Raw genomic sequence first — 16,995 nt, 5'->3', positions numbered from 1 at the left:
AGGAGGAGGAGAGGGGGGAGAGGGAGGAGGAGGAGGAGGAGAGGGAGGAGAGGGAGGAGGAGGAGAGGGAGGAGACAAAATATGATCCGTAAGGACATGTCCCCAGTAACCTACTTCTTCCAGCCATGTCCCACCTGCGTACAGTTACCACCCAGTAATCCATTCAAATTGTTACCCATCAAATGGGTAGATGTGCCTCAGTATTTGAATAATTAATAGTAGTCTGTGAAGATGTTTTGGGTTAGAGTAAGCATCTCTAGTGATTAGGTTACCACTCATAATCTAATCGTTTCTTGTCTGAGCATTCCTACATTGTCTATCACATGAGCTTATTGGGAGACACCTCATATCCAAACCATAATAGTGGCATTAGGTGACTTTGTCATTGTAGAACATTCTAGAGGGTACTTACACAAACTAGATACCATCAGTCAATTATTTGACATGACCTCAAGAGATATGGTAAACACATGGTGTATGAGGCTGCTGCCAGTGTAATAAAGCATGCTTTTTAAAAAAATGTTATTTTTTAGTTGTAGTTGGACACAATACCTTTATTTACTTATTTATTTTTATGTGGTGCTGAGGATTGAACCCAGGGCCTCACACATGCTAGGTGAGCGCTCTACCACTGAGCCACAACCCCAGCCCACAAAACATACTTTTTACAATAACCTTTTCCTGTCGAAAGAAAATACTCTGCATAGTGATTACAACTATAGTAAATACATAAAATAGTAACAAAACTACCATCAAGTGTTCTGTACTGTTTCTAAAACAGCTGACATCACAGTAGGTTTGTTGACAACTAGCATCATCACAAATACATGAATAATGTGTTGTATCACAGTAAGATGGCTATGACATCATTAGGCAATAGAAAATTTTCAGTTCTGTTATAATCTGATGGGACCACCATTCTGTGTATAGCCAGTTGTTGATCAAGATGTTATGTGGCATATGGCTGTATGTTAAGTTGTTTTTCCTTTTCCTGTAATTATGTATACTGTATTATTGGGAGAAAAATTGAAGCATATTTTGTACACTTAAGGAGAGGATGTATCCCTTTTGTTGGATACTTTGTAAAGATGAAGCTTAAAGATTGATCAGATCAGATAACACAGCATCTCATTTTGTTCTTAAACTTGTCATCCAGTTTCTCAACTGTGGAATGACAGATCAGACTCTTTAAATAAAGCATTATCTAATTAATGAGTATTGTCTATAATGTAATTTTAATTAATGAAGGACACAATACTAACAAATAAAATTCCCTTTCCTAAACAAAGTCGTAGTGGTCAACCTCATTCAAGCCAAGTGTAGGAGGTGTGCCTGAGTGTTTGAATACATTAATAGTAGTCTCTGAAGATGTTTTGGGTTAGAGTAAGGATCTCTGGTATAAGCTGGTTTTTATGCTGCAGGCATCAGTTAATTGCAGTAATGACAGCTGGATAGTGTTCGCTGTCGGGAATTATTTGGCTAAATACTCATCTGCATGGACTCTAGTTACTTTAGCAGGAGTTTTTAGATGTGTTTTGTAAGGAGAAATGTTCCTATAACTGAATTTCAAGCTTTGAGAAGCATAGTGTCAGTCATTAGGATAGTATTTTATTGGAATAATAGGTGTAATCAGGAAATTTGGAAGTATCTTGATGTTTATTTTAATGTAATTTGATTTGTGTTAGAAGATGTCAGAATATGTATCATTCAGTATTGTTCAGAGAAGCAAAATAGTTGAATTTGCTTAGCATGTTAAGACATGCAGTAATGGACAAGGCTAGCAAGGTATATTTGGGGCCCTCTGTATGCCTTTGGGACACTGCCAATGCCCTTAAAAGTATGTTTTGTAGTGTAGGAATGGGAGGGGTTAGAGATGCAACATTTTTGAAGGAGAAAGTTATACCAACCCTTCTCGTTCAAAGAGCTTAACTACTAATGTGACTTGTAAGGCATAGATACTGATCTTTTTGTCCATTCTTCACTAAGTCCTTCTGTAGCCTGCAGTATATATTTGCAGATCATTTTACAAGAATTAAGCATCAATTGAGAATATTTCCCCAGAATTAAAATTCATCATTGTACAGATTCAGTAATTGATCATAGTGCCATGTCTCTGTCAAACTAAAATAGAGGGATAGAATCCAGGACCCCTGAAGAGTGACTATCATTTCTTTGTTCAGTATTGAACAAATATTTAAGATCTAACTATGCCAGGTAGACTATAAGTAGTGAATAAGAAGATGATTAAGACATTAAATCTCTGATATCAAGATGCTTGTAATATACTGAAGACCGGCCAATAATAAATAGTTCCTGCACAGTGTTATGGTAAAAGTAAGCGCAAGATGCCCTGTAAGTCAGAAAATGGTAGACCAAATGTACTATGGGAATAGAAAGTGTTTGGAAGGTGAGAGATGGCTTTCTGGAGGAGCTAGTACATGTATTTTACTAATGTGGCAGTTAATGTTTCAGTGGGGAGCAGACTGTCTTCTGTAACTCTATCTTGTATTCTTTGTTCTATGAAGGTTCCTTCTCAGTCTCAATTCTTGGCTTTTCTTTTTCCATTTTTTCTTTAGGTGTTGCTGAGGGTTTCATTGTGGGTTGCTTTTAATGTTGCATTGGACTGTTTATTTTTAATTACCATATGTGCTAATAAATCCCAAGCTCAGTCTCAGATGGAGATCACCGTGTGTTCCCTGAGTTTTGGGCTGGTATCTCCTAATAACTGGATATGACATTAAGATACATTATATTAGCCGAGCAGCTATCAGGTTTCTCTCTACAACCACTTGTAAAAGTGAAATACTGCTTTGCTTGATGACTAGCTGGAATCAACATAATCATAGCCACAAACATAGAACTCAGATATTCCTAGATGATCCAGAGCAGTTTGTCAGTTTTTATGTTATCCTAAAACATAAAAAAAACTTGTCAGTTTTTATGTTATCCTAAAAGTAAACATTTAAAATTCAGACCCCTGAGGCAATATCTGAGAACCTCATTCTGAGAAACAAATTTCTTAAATCCAGGCTTTTTAATATTTATTTCTTTTTAGCCTAGACATAAATCCCTGTCTCAGCTGGCTTTAGCCTCCTCTGCTGTATTATCCCTTGTCACCTTTGAGTTTCCTATTAATTTGGGCTAATTATTTTTCCTTAAATATATCATGTTCCCTTACTGTTTTTGAATTCTTTCTTCCCCTTTCTTTTTCACTGATTTTTTTTTTCTTTTTGAGATTCTCAATTACAGTATTATTCTACTTTGTGTTGTATAGTGGAATAGTATTTTATGTGAGAGTTTAGGTTTCAAGATGAGCTTAATGTAGAAATTAAGTAGAATAAAAACCACTCTTGAAATTCCCTTTAACTATGTATTAATACAGTATACACAGTACCCTGTTTACTGCTGTCTAACTATATCATGTGTACAGCCCTTTAATCACAACTTCATGATACTGAGCTTGTAACATTGATGCTTTTTAAAAAAAGATTTTTAAAAGACAGACACAATATCTTTACTTCACTTGTTTATTTTTATGTGATGCTGAGGATCTAACCCAGTGCCTCACATGTGCAAGGCAAGCGCTCTACCACTGAGCTGTAACCCCAGCCTACATTGATGCTTTTTTAAAACAAGAAAACCTTTAATCAACTGAATGTATAGTCAGTATGGATGAGAGGCAGCAGTTAAGGCTCATGTCTCAGGCATGTCTCTGATATGCTCACTTGGGGATTAGACTTAAGGGAAAAGATAGTGAAATTTATCTCAAGCTCTGTCCTGTTTTCATTTAAATAGGTAAGAGTAACTTTATAAGATGCTTCACTCATAAAACAAAACTTGTATTAGAGTTTTGGTAGATTATAAATGAAGATTGTAATTTGACCTTTTGGACTAAATTTATTTTCTCAAAAAAGCACTGCAGTTAACATGTCCTTTGTCAAGCATTCTGATTCAGTCTCAGCCTGTTTTTAAAGAAAGATTATATGTAGTATAATTTGTTCCATGCTTTGAAATAATACTAGGATTTTGGAAAGTAATGAAATTTTCCAGCATATTATCCTTTGGTACTAAGAGAATCAGTCACATGTTTACTTTGGTGTTTTTATCTATACAGGTGACAAGGGTTATATATTCATTGTCCTTTTGGATAATCCAAATCAAGTAGTTTGCTTTTGAACTTAAGGAAAAAGAATAATTTCATGTGATTAATAGGATGCTTTAATTCTGTCAACTGGGAACCTGGGATTTCCTAATATTTGAAGAAATCAAAGATAATTGCCTATTTTTACAGATAAGCAGCAAAGATGAAGATTTTTTAGACCTTTCTGTTGACGTGGAACAAAACACATCAATTACTCATTGTTTAAGGTAGAAATTTATTGATTTTTGTTTAAAATATTTTTAAACAAATTTATGATTTTTCTGGGATTTACAAAATAAATTTATTTTGAATTTTATACAGGGGCTTTAGCAACACAGAAACTCTGTGCAGTGAATACAAATATTACTGTGAAGAGTGTCGCAGCAAGCAGGAAGCACATAAACGGTAAGTTGGTGTCTTGGATGTTTTAGTGATTCTTTGGCCATGGGTGTTGGAGATGGGCTTTTCTAGATGAAAGTGATCTTTGAAATTTTACATTGAGTAAAATTTTTAATGTTGTCACAACAGTTAAGGCTCCTTGTGTATTATTAGATAAATGATATTCTACCCAGTCATTGCTTTGGTTATAAACTCTGTAACCTCAGGTGATTTTGTATAGTTAATGATTGCATGAAAAATCAAAAACTAGTACACATAAAATGTTTGAAACTTTTTTGATTATTTGTAGACTTTTGTCTCCCTCTGGAGACACTCCATCTTGCACTCCATCCAAGTTTCTGCTGTTCTGTGGTAGGATATTGTATGTTCTTCTAGTGTATCATAAAGGCTGGTTTTGGTGTCAAGGAATGTAACCATCACTATCATTGTTACCTTGCTTTTTATTTTGGAGCATTCTCAAACTTAGAGAAAAGCTGTATGAATAATACTAGGAATGCTTTTTCCCCCCTCACCCTAAATACACCATTTAAAACTATGTTACTGATATTGTGGTTCATGACCCTGGATACTTTAGTAGGTTTTTCCTACCAACAAAGAAGTTTTTCTACATGTTCATTCAAATCAGGAAAGTAATAGACATTCAACTGTTATGCAGGTCTGATTCTAGGATCATAACCTAGTTCATTAATTTCTTATAAAAGCAAGATCTATTCCAGAATCACAAATTACTTTTAAGTTTTCATGTCTCTGTAGTAAATTTGGTAAAGTTTTTGTCTTTTCTTGACTTTAATGATTGTAACTCTCGTGAGACCCATAGGTTCATTATTTTATAGAATAACTCCAATGTTATCATTGCATGATTAGATTCACCTTACAATCATAAGAAACAGAAGTGAGGCTCTACTCTTCTCATTATATCCTGCTAAGCAGCGTACAATTTTGATGTGTGCCATGTTTTGGAGCATCCCTATGTTTGGTGGTTTCCTAGAAGGACTTATAGTTCTCAGTAAATAATCATGCTCACAACCAAGTTTTATCACCAGGAAAGGACACACATCACAGTCAGCGAACAGGAAAGTCAGGCAAGCCTCCAAGAGTCATTGTCTCAGGGGAGTCATACAAACACTTATCCTCTAGCATAGCGACATCATGGGAATCTCGTTAGAGACTCATTGCCTAAGAGATATATTGGGGGCAAGTACCGTGAGTACCCTCTGCCTAGCACACACCAAATTCCAGATTCCCAGAAATAAAATTGTCCAACATAAACCATATTGTTTGTTCAACTTAAAAACTTCAACAAAGCAAAGGAAACAACAGAGTGGAAAGAACCTACAGAATGGGAGAAAATATTTGCCAACTATATATTTGAAAAGTTGTTAATATCCAGAATATATTAATAATAACTGCAGCTTAATCAAAATAATAATTCAGTTCAAAAATTGATGCAGGACTCAAATAGGCATTTCTTCAAAGAAGATACACAAATGACCAGCAAGGATATGAAAAGATGTTCAACATCATCAGACATCAGGAAAATGCAGATCAGAAACACACAATATACTGCCTCACACCTGTGAGGATGGCCACCATTTAAAAAAAAAAAAAAAAAAGTTTTGGTGAGGATGTGGAGAAGTTGAAACTCATGTGCACTGTTGGTAGGAATGCAAAACTGTACAGCTGCTATGGAAAACAGATTCCTCAACAATTTAAATATATCATTGATGTTTTAAAAGAATTGAAAACAGGCTCTTAAATGATATTTGCACACCCATGTTCATTGTAACATTTAGTCATAATAACCAAAAGGAGAAAGGAACCCAAGGGTCCCTCCCCAGATGAATGGATAAAGAAAATGTGGTATATACATATAGCAGACAATATTCAGCCTTATAAAAGCAAGAAATCTTGTGTTACATGCCATAGCATGGATGAACCTTGAAGACATGCTAAGTGAAACAAGCCAGTCACAAAACTACAAGTACTGTATTTTCCCTTATATGGTATCAAAAGTAGTCAAAGTCTTAGAAAATAGAGTAGTGGTTGCCAGCGGGGTTGCCAGCGGCTAGGGAAGAGGAAAGGGAATAGTTGTTTAGTGTTTGAAAATAAAAAAGTCCTAGAAATATGCTGTGCCACTAATGTTCATATAGTTAGTACTGTGGTACTTACTGTGCACTTAAATGGTTATGATGATACACCTTACGTTACTTTTTTTTAACCACAATAAAAGTATGCACTCGAAGTACTGTGTCACTCAAAAAGGTTCAACCTGAGAACACTGAAAAATGGTTTCTGCAAATGTTACAACACCACAAAATAAATATTACTGATGAAATGAATTTGTTATAGAATAAAATTTGCTTTTATATTGTAGACTCCTGAGGAGACTTATAGAATAAAAGAAATTTAGGTTTTATAAGGTAGCCTTTTCCAGAATGTATTTGCAAATAGGCTCCTTTCTTAAGGAGTTCCCCTTATTTGGTCTCAAGTGCTTTGGAGTGCTTCCTTATCTAATCCTTCCTCTTCGAAGATCAGAACCGCACAATATACTGCCTCACACCCTGGGGCTGATGGAGAAGGGAATTTGGGGGAATTCTGGTAATTTCTTTTCAGCATTCAGAGTCCTTGATGGGTGACTGACAGGTGTTGAGAGGGTGTGAAAGCCTAGCTGCCTTGCTGTGCTTGGGAGAAATCTGAGGTGAAATTCATAGCAGTTCCCTGTAAAACTGAGTGGAACTGCCCTCTCTGGGATTTTGCCTGGGATTGAACTCTTCCTCGCCTTCCTTCCCTCCCCAGGGAGCACTAGCATAATTAATAAGTCACAGGCATGTTCCTTTGTCTCTGGATCTGCTTTGGGGGAATATAACCTAAAATAGAGAGGAAATTGTATTTTTATTGTTGTCCATTTCAAAATACTCCAATTTCCCTTGTGATTTTCTGTTTGTCCCATGGTTTATTTAGATGTGTATTGCTTTGTTTGCATATTTGGAGTATATTCTAAATTTTTGTTTGTTTTTATCAGGACATACTCTGTGATGTCAGTCTTCTGACATTTATTGAGATGGCTTTTATTGTCCATTAGCTTGGTAAATGTCCTAATTGTATTTGAGAAGAATATGTATTTTACCATTTGGGATAGTGTTCCATAAATGTCAGTTAAATCCATAATTAGGAGTTAATGTCTTCCCTGTGTACACTGATTTTTTTGTAAGTGAGAGCAGCCTGTTAAATGCTTTTTATTTTCAACAGATATTTAGTCCTATGAAGATTTTATCTTTTCAGTTCTGATTATATGTATTTGTCTGTTTCTTCTATAAAATTTTGATGTTTTGACATTAATTATATTTTTAAGATTATGTCCTTTTAGTTAATTGACCCTCATTTTTTTTTAAGCGTCCTTCTTTGTCTCTGGTAATATTCCTTGTCTTGAAGTCTACATTTCTGATATCAGAATAACCAGCATATTATTAATGCTTACCTGGCATATCTTTTTCCATTCTTCTCTTTTTTTTAAATATAGTTTTAAATTATAATTAGATATTATCAGGAAAGATTAAATATCTATTGGAGTACAAACTGAATCACATTATTTTAAAGATGTAAAAGCAAGAAAAGGGGTAACTTTATAAATTGTTCATAGAAATTTTAAATAATTATGTGGTGGTAAATAATCTTTTTAGAAGGAACCAATTTAAATAGAAAATTGATTTGTAAGTCAGTTTGCAGATTATAAATTATAAATAGTAAAAAGGAAAAAAAATGTTGTTCTTACATTATTTCTTTTTTGCTTTGCTTTGGGTTTTGGGGAATGAACCTAGGGCAAGTGCTTTACCACCAAGCTACACCCATAGTTCTAAAAAATATTACATTCTGAGACAGTCTTCTTGAAAACAGAGGCAGTGATCAAAGGTGCCCTGATGTATAACTTCTTTCCATTCAAATTTGAATGGAAGGAAAACAAGAATCCTGTCAATTATTTGGTGTCTTGATAGAATTGGTTTTGAACAAAAAATAACTTCTTTTTTTCTTCTGCTGCAGGATAATAAATTTCACATTCCTAATGTATATATATCCAAATGCTTTTCCATTTTTCTTCCAGAACCATTTAGTATGAGGGAAATTTTATTAGCTATTCTGTCTTCATTTTTAAAATATGACTCCCTAAATATGTGATAATATATTAATATCATAATATGTGATAATATATTAATATAATAATAATGTGACAATCTAATGTTTATCTCTTTGGGTGTTTGGTTTCTTGGTAAGAGTTGATAGTTCTTCTCTGAGAGGAACTCTGCCAAATAATATTCATAGCCTTCATGTGTTGTCTGATCAAACATATTATATGTTGTCGTTTAGATTTTTTTTTCTCTCTCTTTTTGGATTCCCCTGCCCCCATTCTTTAATCTCTCTCTCTCTCTCTCTCTCTCTCTCTCTCTCTCTCTCTCTCTCGGTGCTGAGGATTGAACCCAGGGCCTGTACGAGCAAGGCAAGCACTCTACCAACTGAGCTATATCCCCAGCCCTCTTCTTTAATTTCTCAAAGGATATTTTTCATAACCATCAGGCTATGTCCATTCTCTCTCCTTCCTGGTCTTTACTGATCGCCATCAATTAACACTGACATTTATTTTATGTGAAGAAAATTCTTCTGCATCTATACTCCATTGGAAATTTTCAAAGGGTACTTAGTAATTCTGTAAAGATTTTGTTTTAGCAATTCTAAAAACTATTTTCCCCCTTAGAAACTTTCATGGTCATTGACTGAAGTTGTATGATATTCTCTGATGTTTGTTTTGTAATTTATTTCAACATTTCTTGTTGCTGAATAGTTCGAATTTTTCATATTATTCTAGAAATAGACTTTCTCATAAGTGCTATATTTGAGATGAAATTCAATTTATATTAAAGAAATGAGATTTCTGAGACAGTTCATAAAGGCTATTTATTCACATTACTAGATTGTTTTCAAGGAATGGCTAGGTGTGATTTTTGTCGTTTTTAAAAACAGGCAAGATTAAACAGTAAATATTTTTGGAATAATAAATTGCCTACCATATTTAAGATTTGTAGAATGCAGGTTTAATGTATTTTTATGAAATTATTTTCCCCTTCATTAGAGGCAATGACATAATTTCATTTTGAATTATGAAATTTAAAAGTTTGCTCCACTGAACCCATATCAAATTGAGTTCTGCAACATTAGGCAAGTGTAGGGGCTGGGGTTATAGCTGGGTTTGATCCGCAGCACCACATAAAAATAAATAAATAAAATAAAAGTATTGTGTCTATCTACAACTAAAATTAAAAAATGAAAAAAAAAATAGGCAAGTATCTATCATGTGCTAGACATGTTGTTAGGTCATAGAGAAATAAAAATGAAAGAAAAGGTTTCTGTATGCCAGGAGTTCGGATCTTAGAAAAAGAGAATGAACCATAAGTTTTTTTTACCATGTAATCTTGACATTTATAAAGAGTTGATAGAGTAGTGAGGAGTACAATCATTTGTGCTAGAGAGCTTAACTCTAGAGCTGGCCTTAGAATCTAGAATAGACTGTTGTAGATGACATGCCAAGATAGTCTCAGGGGAGAAATAGCATTGGTGCTCATAGCAAAGATCATGAAAATGTAAAGGTAAGCCTGGTTTTACATTTAAAAAACTAAAGTCCTAAATTTCCAGGTTATTTTATTCCCTTTCTAGGATGTATGTCATTATCATTCTTGATATGGAGCTATTTCTTAACTCTGGCATACACCCCTAGTTCAGTGATCTTTAATACTTCTCTTGTTTCATTCTCCTATTGTCAGTCTGTTCTTGCTTTAACTAGATTGATAGAACAAATGGGTTTCAATCTACACTCAGTCCATTGTAATTGGCAGCTTCAAGGAACATGTTTTTCTACCACTGCTCCTAGGCATTATTTTCATTTATTTAGTCTTTTTATATGGGGTCTGTGTTTGAAAAACAGATTTCTCAATGAAGGACTGGTGTCATTCCCTGTTTCCGAGCCATATTGAATGTTGTACCAAATTGTTACATGAATTGGTGATGGTGACAATGCGGTTTTCCAATATAAAAATAATTGGTAGAAATATGTAAAACTGTGTAGTGCTGGACTATTATCTGTAAAGTCGAAATCATAAAGTTTGATATGAACATGGTGGATGTCTCTTGTGAAACTATATTTTTCATCTTTATTTTAAAAATAGGATGAAAGTTAAAAAACTGCCTATGATTCTAGCTCTACACCTGAAGAGATTTAAATATATGGATCAACTTCATCGATACACAAAACTTTCTTATCGGGTAGTTTTTCCTTTAGAACTCCGTCTGTTTAACACTTCAGGTGATGCAACCAATCCTGACAGAATGTACGACCTTGTTGCTGTTGTGGTTCACTGTGGAAGGTAATTGCAGTTCTGAAGCCATATAGTGAATAGAGCAGACACGTTCAGGATGTTCGTGGATGATTCTAATGGAGAGCTTTTAGACGTTCTTTATTCTTTATAAGACAAGTTTACTTACTTTAAAATGGAGTTTTACATTTTTCCTTAAAACTTTGTTATATTAAACTATTGCCTTTATATTATTACTTTAAGGGCACTATGTCTTAACTTAAAGTCTGTCAGTTTTGGGGTTGTGTGTGTGTGTGCGAGCGGGCACGTGTGTGGGGGGGGTGTGTGTGTGCGCACCTGTGCATGTGTGTAGTAGTGGTTCTTGGTAAAATGATGCTGCCTAAATAGATTTTACAAAATAAATAATTTCTCAGGTGAATTGATATGGTGTTCATTTTGTTAATGGTTATGAAAAACATTTAAAATAACTTTGGAAATAATCTTGTTCACTTTTCTGATTTACCAGTGTGAGTAATTATCACTGGCTAATTTAGTGTGCAGTCTTTTTACTCACGCACCTTTCCAACACAACATGGTATACATGTATTCTCTGCATGAAGTAGGAGGAGAGAAGTTTTGGGTTGTTTTTGTTTTTTGTTTTTTTAAATTTATAACTCAAAAATTCTAGACTAAAGAGGATCATGTAATGAAAACTTGGATTTGGAACACACAGTTTTCAATGACTGCCCACAGTTCCCTTTAATAATTTTTAAAAATAGGATACTCATCATTTTTCCCCTTGGTTTTGGAAAATTTATACTGATGGTTTGATTTTAAAATTGGATGGCATTTAAAACCAGTGTAGGTTTAAGTTTGTTTTAGAAAGAACAGATAATAGATATCTTTTCTAGTTTCTCTATAGAACCTGAAATTTAGGTTATGAAAGTAATATCAGTGAAGTTAATTCATACCAAATTAACTTTTCTTTCTTTTTTTTCATTTGTTTTAGTGGTCCCAATCGAGGCCATTATATTGCAATAGTTAAGAGTCATGATTTTTGGTTGTTGTTTGATGACGACATTGTAGAAGTAAGTAGTTTCTTATTTTTATAATTTTTTAAAAAGTTATGTGTATATTTTACTTTTCACATTTTTTTTCCTCACAGTTTCTCAATCACATATGGCTGATGATGAATATTAGATAAATGTCCAGGTCTTTAGATTGTAAGCTGATTCCTACTTTTTAAATTCATAATGTTCAAGCCTGGAGCTTACGTGGCCAAACAGGTTAATTTTGACTATTTGAGTATAAATGGATTTATACAGTCTGACTTTTGTAATTGACCCTTTTCACTTATTAATATAATATTAATATATTGTGCAATTCGGTTCCATTGTTGCCTATAGTGGTAGTAGTAGTTCTTTTCCATTGCTTTGATCTTTTCTATTATATGAATATACCAATTGAGAAATTTGGCCTTTTTTCATTATTAACTATTATTGAGCAAAAGTGCTTTAATCATTCTTGCACAAATCCTTTTTTGGACAATATATACTCAACTTTTCTTGGATTTATATTTGGTCAGATCATTGGAAAATACCATTTTTTAAGTCCAAAATGATTGACAATAGTGTGTTTTATATGATTCAACCTAAACCTAGAGGTATAATTGCAGAATAAAAGGGTAGTTGCATGTTCAGCTTCATAAATGTTGCTAAACATTTTTCCAAAGTGGCTGTACTAATTTTACTTTCCCACTAGCCATGTAAGAGAATTCCATTCTCTTACATTATTATTATTATTATTATTATTATTATTATTATTATTATTGTTAAATTGAGCCATTCTGGTTGTCCGGAGCTTTTTTATGTCCTGATGTTTTCGTTTTTACCTTACAGAAAATAGATGCACAAGCTATTGAAGAATTCTACGGGTTGACATCAGATATCTCAAAGAACTCTGAGTCTGGTTACATCCTTTTCTATCAGTCTCGGGACTGAGGGGGAACCGTGATGAAGAGATAACTTTCTGCCTCATTTCTTCTCTGGTTATTTTGGAAAGGATCAAGCACTGATTTTTCAAGAAAAGAGAATTGCAGGAAGCTCAGGGGGCAGTAGCACACTTTGCACACAATAAAGCAAAGACTCTGGATTAACAAGCCCTTCCTATCATGGTAGTTGATTTATTTGCTCAGGTATCATGCTGTCTGTGCAGTTCCATACAACAAGGAAACGAAATCAGAGATACCAGCTCCTCTTGTAAAACAGCCTTCCAGTTGTTGATATGCATTTTCTCTTTATTAATGCACCAATAATGATTTGAATTCCTTGGGGGTGCGGTAGAAAGAATTGGAATCTGTGCTAGATTGTATTGATGACTAAAGGAGAGGATACTGAACACACTGCACACATGCCTGTGTTTGGTATGTTTAGAAGCATATTCCATGGTCTTTTCAAGCATAAACCAGAAGTACTTTTGGGCCCAACACTTGCAGTTGCCTTCCTGATATAAAAAAAAAACTAACAGATACTAGAATCCAGTGTCAGGAAGACAAATATGTTTTGCTTCTCTGAAGAAGCTTATAATAATATACAGTATATGTATATGTAGGGAACAATTGGTCAAAAGTGGCTTTTTGTTTCCCCAAGGGGAAAGACTGGCTTTGTAATTATAATTTTTTCCTTATTTATTTTACTTAAAACTGGTAGAGTCTTTAAGTATCGTATGAAGTGCCCATGATTCTGTCAGTAAATTTTAGCATATTTTTATTAGTTGTGTCAGCTTAAGTAGCCCTTTAGTTTGTTTCTATTTTTAAAGTGAATTTAAAATTTTATCTGAAATCACTAAGATATCTTGGAAAAATTGCAGTTAGAAAAGGTAAATATTCTTTTTCAGGAGGAACTGATATCTCTGGCTAAATATTTATTCTTTGGTCATAGTTTATAAGTCAGTTATTTTATTCTGCTTTAATTTCACTAAAAAACAAACAAAAAAACACAACAACTTAAAAATTCCCTGTAGTTCTTGGAATGATAAAAGCAATTCTGGTGCAGTGGTGATATACCAGTCTTTAGAGTTCTTGAATATTTTAATGTTCCAAGTTGAGCCACACTTGGGAAAAATTCATGTCATTGCAGTTACATTATTTTCAAATGTCTTATATTTTAACTTGGAAAGAAGTGATATATTCATTGTAACCCTAGAAGCCTGGATAGTAGCTAAAATCCTTTTCAAGATTACATTTTGAAGAAATAGACCCGTGATCCAAAAAACAAGTCCCCTCCCCACAACCTTACAAATCTGAGTCTTCAGAAATGAAAATTTGTTTACGATCATTCTATTGAGGGTTTTAAATAGTAATAAATGTAATGTAAAATGTATGTAAACCATTGCAGTTGGCATTTTTCCATGCATCGGTAAGTTGTCTTACAGTGGCTAAATGTAACTGCAGGAAACAATTGAAAATTATATTCAAAATAATAGTAATCAGGCATTTGATTTTTTTAAATTAAATCTTTTCAGCCATAAATTTTTTTAAAATTCTCTAAATTTTTTAAAGTTATTTTACTAAAATTGTTGACTATGGAAAAACAAACAACAAAAGAGAGTGGTTTTTGTGCTGCTATTTTAACAGTTATTATCTGTATCTTTTAGCTCAGGAAATGACTTCACCTATTCATCCCATAAACAGATCTTTAACAGGGTCACTTAGCTAATTGGGTTGCTTAGACAGATGTGCTGGAAGAAAACTATGATATTTAATATTTAGTATTCATACTAAATATCAATATTTTGACAAATTCGTTTTTAAGATGCAGTTTCTAATGCCTTACCCTGGCTGGAGTAGTTTTATACAAATTATATATATAGCCTGCCTGGTCTACTGACACTGCACAGAGAATCACAACCAAGAATGTGAGGAAAGTCTGAGCAGTGGAAGTGCTTATATTTTGAGGGCTTAAACCAAATTCTCTTGGGACTTAAAACTGTACTTTTGCAGTTTTTCTGTACAGAGAAAAAGGGTAAAGTGAAGCAGAGTTAGTTTTACCACCAGCTAGGACACAACATGTGTGAGAAAGATAGATGAAGTCATTTGCATAAAGGTACAGCATCGAAATATTGTGTCGTGTTTGCTTTTGTGTCTTTGGATTATTAAAAAAAAAAAAAAGGCAGGAAAAACCAAGCTAAATTTTATAGTAGCAAGGTCTAGCATTTGTGTTGGGTTCCATGGTAGTCACATACTTTTTTTCACATTTACACCGTTTTTCATAGTATGATTTGTCAGGGGAGGGAGTGTGGGGTGATGGTTCTAAATTTACTTTTTATTCTCGGTGCAGCTGGATCTAAGTAAAATGTTTTGAAGCTTATCAGAAACTCAGTATACTTCAAAAAACGTTTAGGGTTAAGATTGGGGGGAGAAAGAATAAAGATATATATAGTAAGTAAGAAAAGTGACCCACCTAGAAAGCAATTTGAGTTTGTTGGTTGGCTGTGATTAAAATGAGGGGCAGGTTCAAGCTGTAAATGGGGCTAATTGCTATATAACTATGTACATGTTTGTTGGGATAGCTGTCCCATATTTTGTATATTGGAATAAAAATTTCTATAAATTATAACTAAAAGTAAATATTCTAAATTAAGTCCCACTTCCAAGTCATATGGTTTCTGTCTTAGAAATTTTACTTTTAGAAGTACTTTTAAGACAGGAACCAGAAGGCTTTAGGAAAAGGGAAGGAAATGTACTATATATGGGTCTTGTGGCCTCTAACCATCAGTGTAGGGTTTTTTTATTTCTTTGATGGCAGTAGAAAGACCTCATTTTCATAACATACTACCCTTGATACTTTCTTTAAAGATGACTTTCATTAAAGATTGTCTCATGAGGTGTTTGGCTAGGAGCTGGGAGGCTAAGGCGCTTGGATCCTGGCTCTTCAGTGAACATAACTGTGTGACCTTGGGCAAGTCACTTAACCTCTTTGTGCTTCAGTCTCCCTGTCTTGTAAAATGGGAGTAATACCTACCTCACAGGGTTGTTGTGGGGATTAATTAGAGATAATGTCTGTAAAGCATTTAAGGTTCTTGAAGAAGGCGCTATATAAATACAAAATAATATCTATTAAAGTTGGTTTATTTGTGCTTGTGGGTTTTTAAGTGTGTTTTTTCCTTTTTGCCTGAAATATATTTTTGCAAATTAGAAATACACACTTTGGAAGTTGTGATACTCCTTTTACAAAAATTATTACTTTTTTGTTATCCGAAGAGATTTTTCCTAGGAACAGCATCGTGTGTATGTAAAACAATGTTCTATATGTGCCTGTGTTTAATTAAGCTGGTCGTCTTTCTGTTGTATGACAAAATTCCAGACCATGATGGCATAGTATGTGCTAGAAGAGCTGCTTACCTGGTGGCAGCCAGGAAGCAAAAAAATGGAGGGTAAGGGGCCAGGGTTCCAATATCTCCGTCACCAGCATGCCCCCAACAACACAGCTTCTTCCCACCAGCCTCCACCTCCTTAAATTCACCACCTTCCAGTAGCCGCACAGGCTGGTGACTGTGCCTTCAACACTTGGACTTTCGGGGGACACTCCAGATTGAAACTATAATCCTTACATTTGTTTTGGCGTGTCTTGAAAAATCCCAAATTTAAATTTTTATATTTAGAATCGTATTTCTTAGACAATAAATACCTTATAGGTCATCACTTGTACTCCTCCTCCTCCTAACAGTGTAGTGATTGTTCTATAATATCTGTTCAACCTGCCCTTTTCACTTTTTAATAACTTGGATTTTTTTACTTATGTTGCCATTTTGTAGTTCATCCTTCATTTTCTCGGAGCACCCTGTGTTCTCAGCTGACTTTCGTATGGTAGGGTGTTCACCTCATTCTTGGGAGCCCTGTTCTGAAAGCCCTCCTGTTTAATCAGATCTCCAAGAATGTTCTCAGAATAAACACAGCAACACGAGAACTAGACTCTCCGTCAGGACCCAAGATGACATTCTCTTTTTGTCATATTTCACATTGAACTTGTAGTAAATGAAGTCCAGTGTATCCAAGAGTTCTTTATGGACTGGTGAAAAGCCAAGACTGCCCATCCCCCATGCCTTTTTCAGGTTCCT

General features: G+C 34.3%; 1 protein-coding gene across 1 annotated transcript in view; it reads left to right on the top strand.

Annotated features, from left to right (window-relative positions):
• The window catches only part of Usp12 (ubiquitin specific peptidase 12), a 36,948-nt gene extending 23,070 nt beyond the window's left edge, over positions 1–13,878 (top strand). Inside the window, exons 4-8 of the mRNA XM_048801000.1 lie at positions 4,223–4,368; positions 4,463–4,546; positions 10,753–10,950; positions 11,888–11,966; positions 12,777–13,878. Of these exons, the coding sequence (XP_048656957.1) occupies positions 4,223–4,368; positions 4,463–4,546; positions 10,753–10,950; positions 11,888–11,966; positions 12,777–12,878 (609 nt within the window). The 3' untranslated portion in view covers positions 12,879–13,878. The remainder of the gene's footprint in view (positions 1–4,222; positions 4,369–4,462; positions 4,547–10,752; positions 10,951–11,887; positions 11,967–12,776) is intronic.
• The last annotated feature ends 3,117 nt before the right edge of the window (positions 13,879–16,995 follow it).

The sequence above is a fragment of the Marmota marmota genome, unplaced genomic scaffold, assembly GCF_001458135.2.
Source record: "Marmota marmota marmota unplaced genomic scaffold, marMar, whole genome shotgun sequence".
Classification (NCBI taxonomy): Eukaryota; Metazoa; Chordata; class Mammalia; order Rodentia; family Sciuridae; genus Marmota; species Marmota marmota.
Note: the sequence above shows the minus strand (reverse complement) of the source record. Positions and strands in the feature narration are given on the sequence as shown.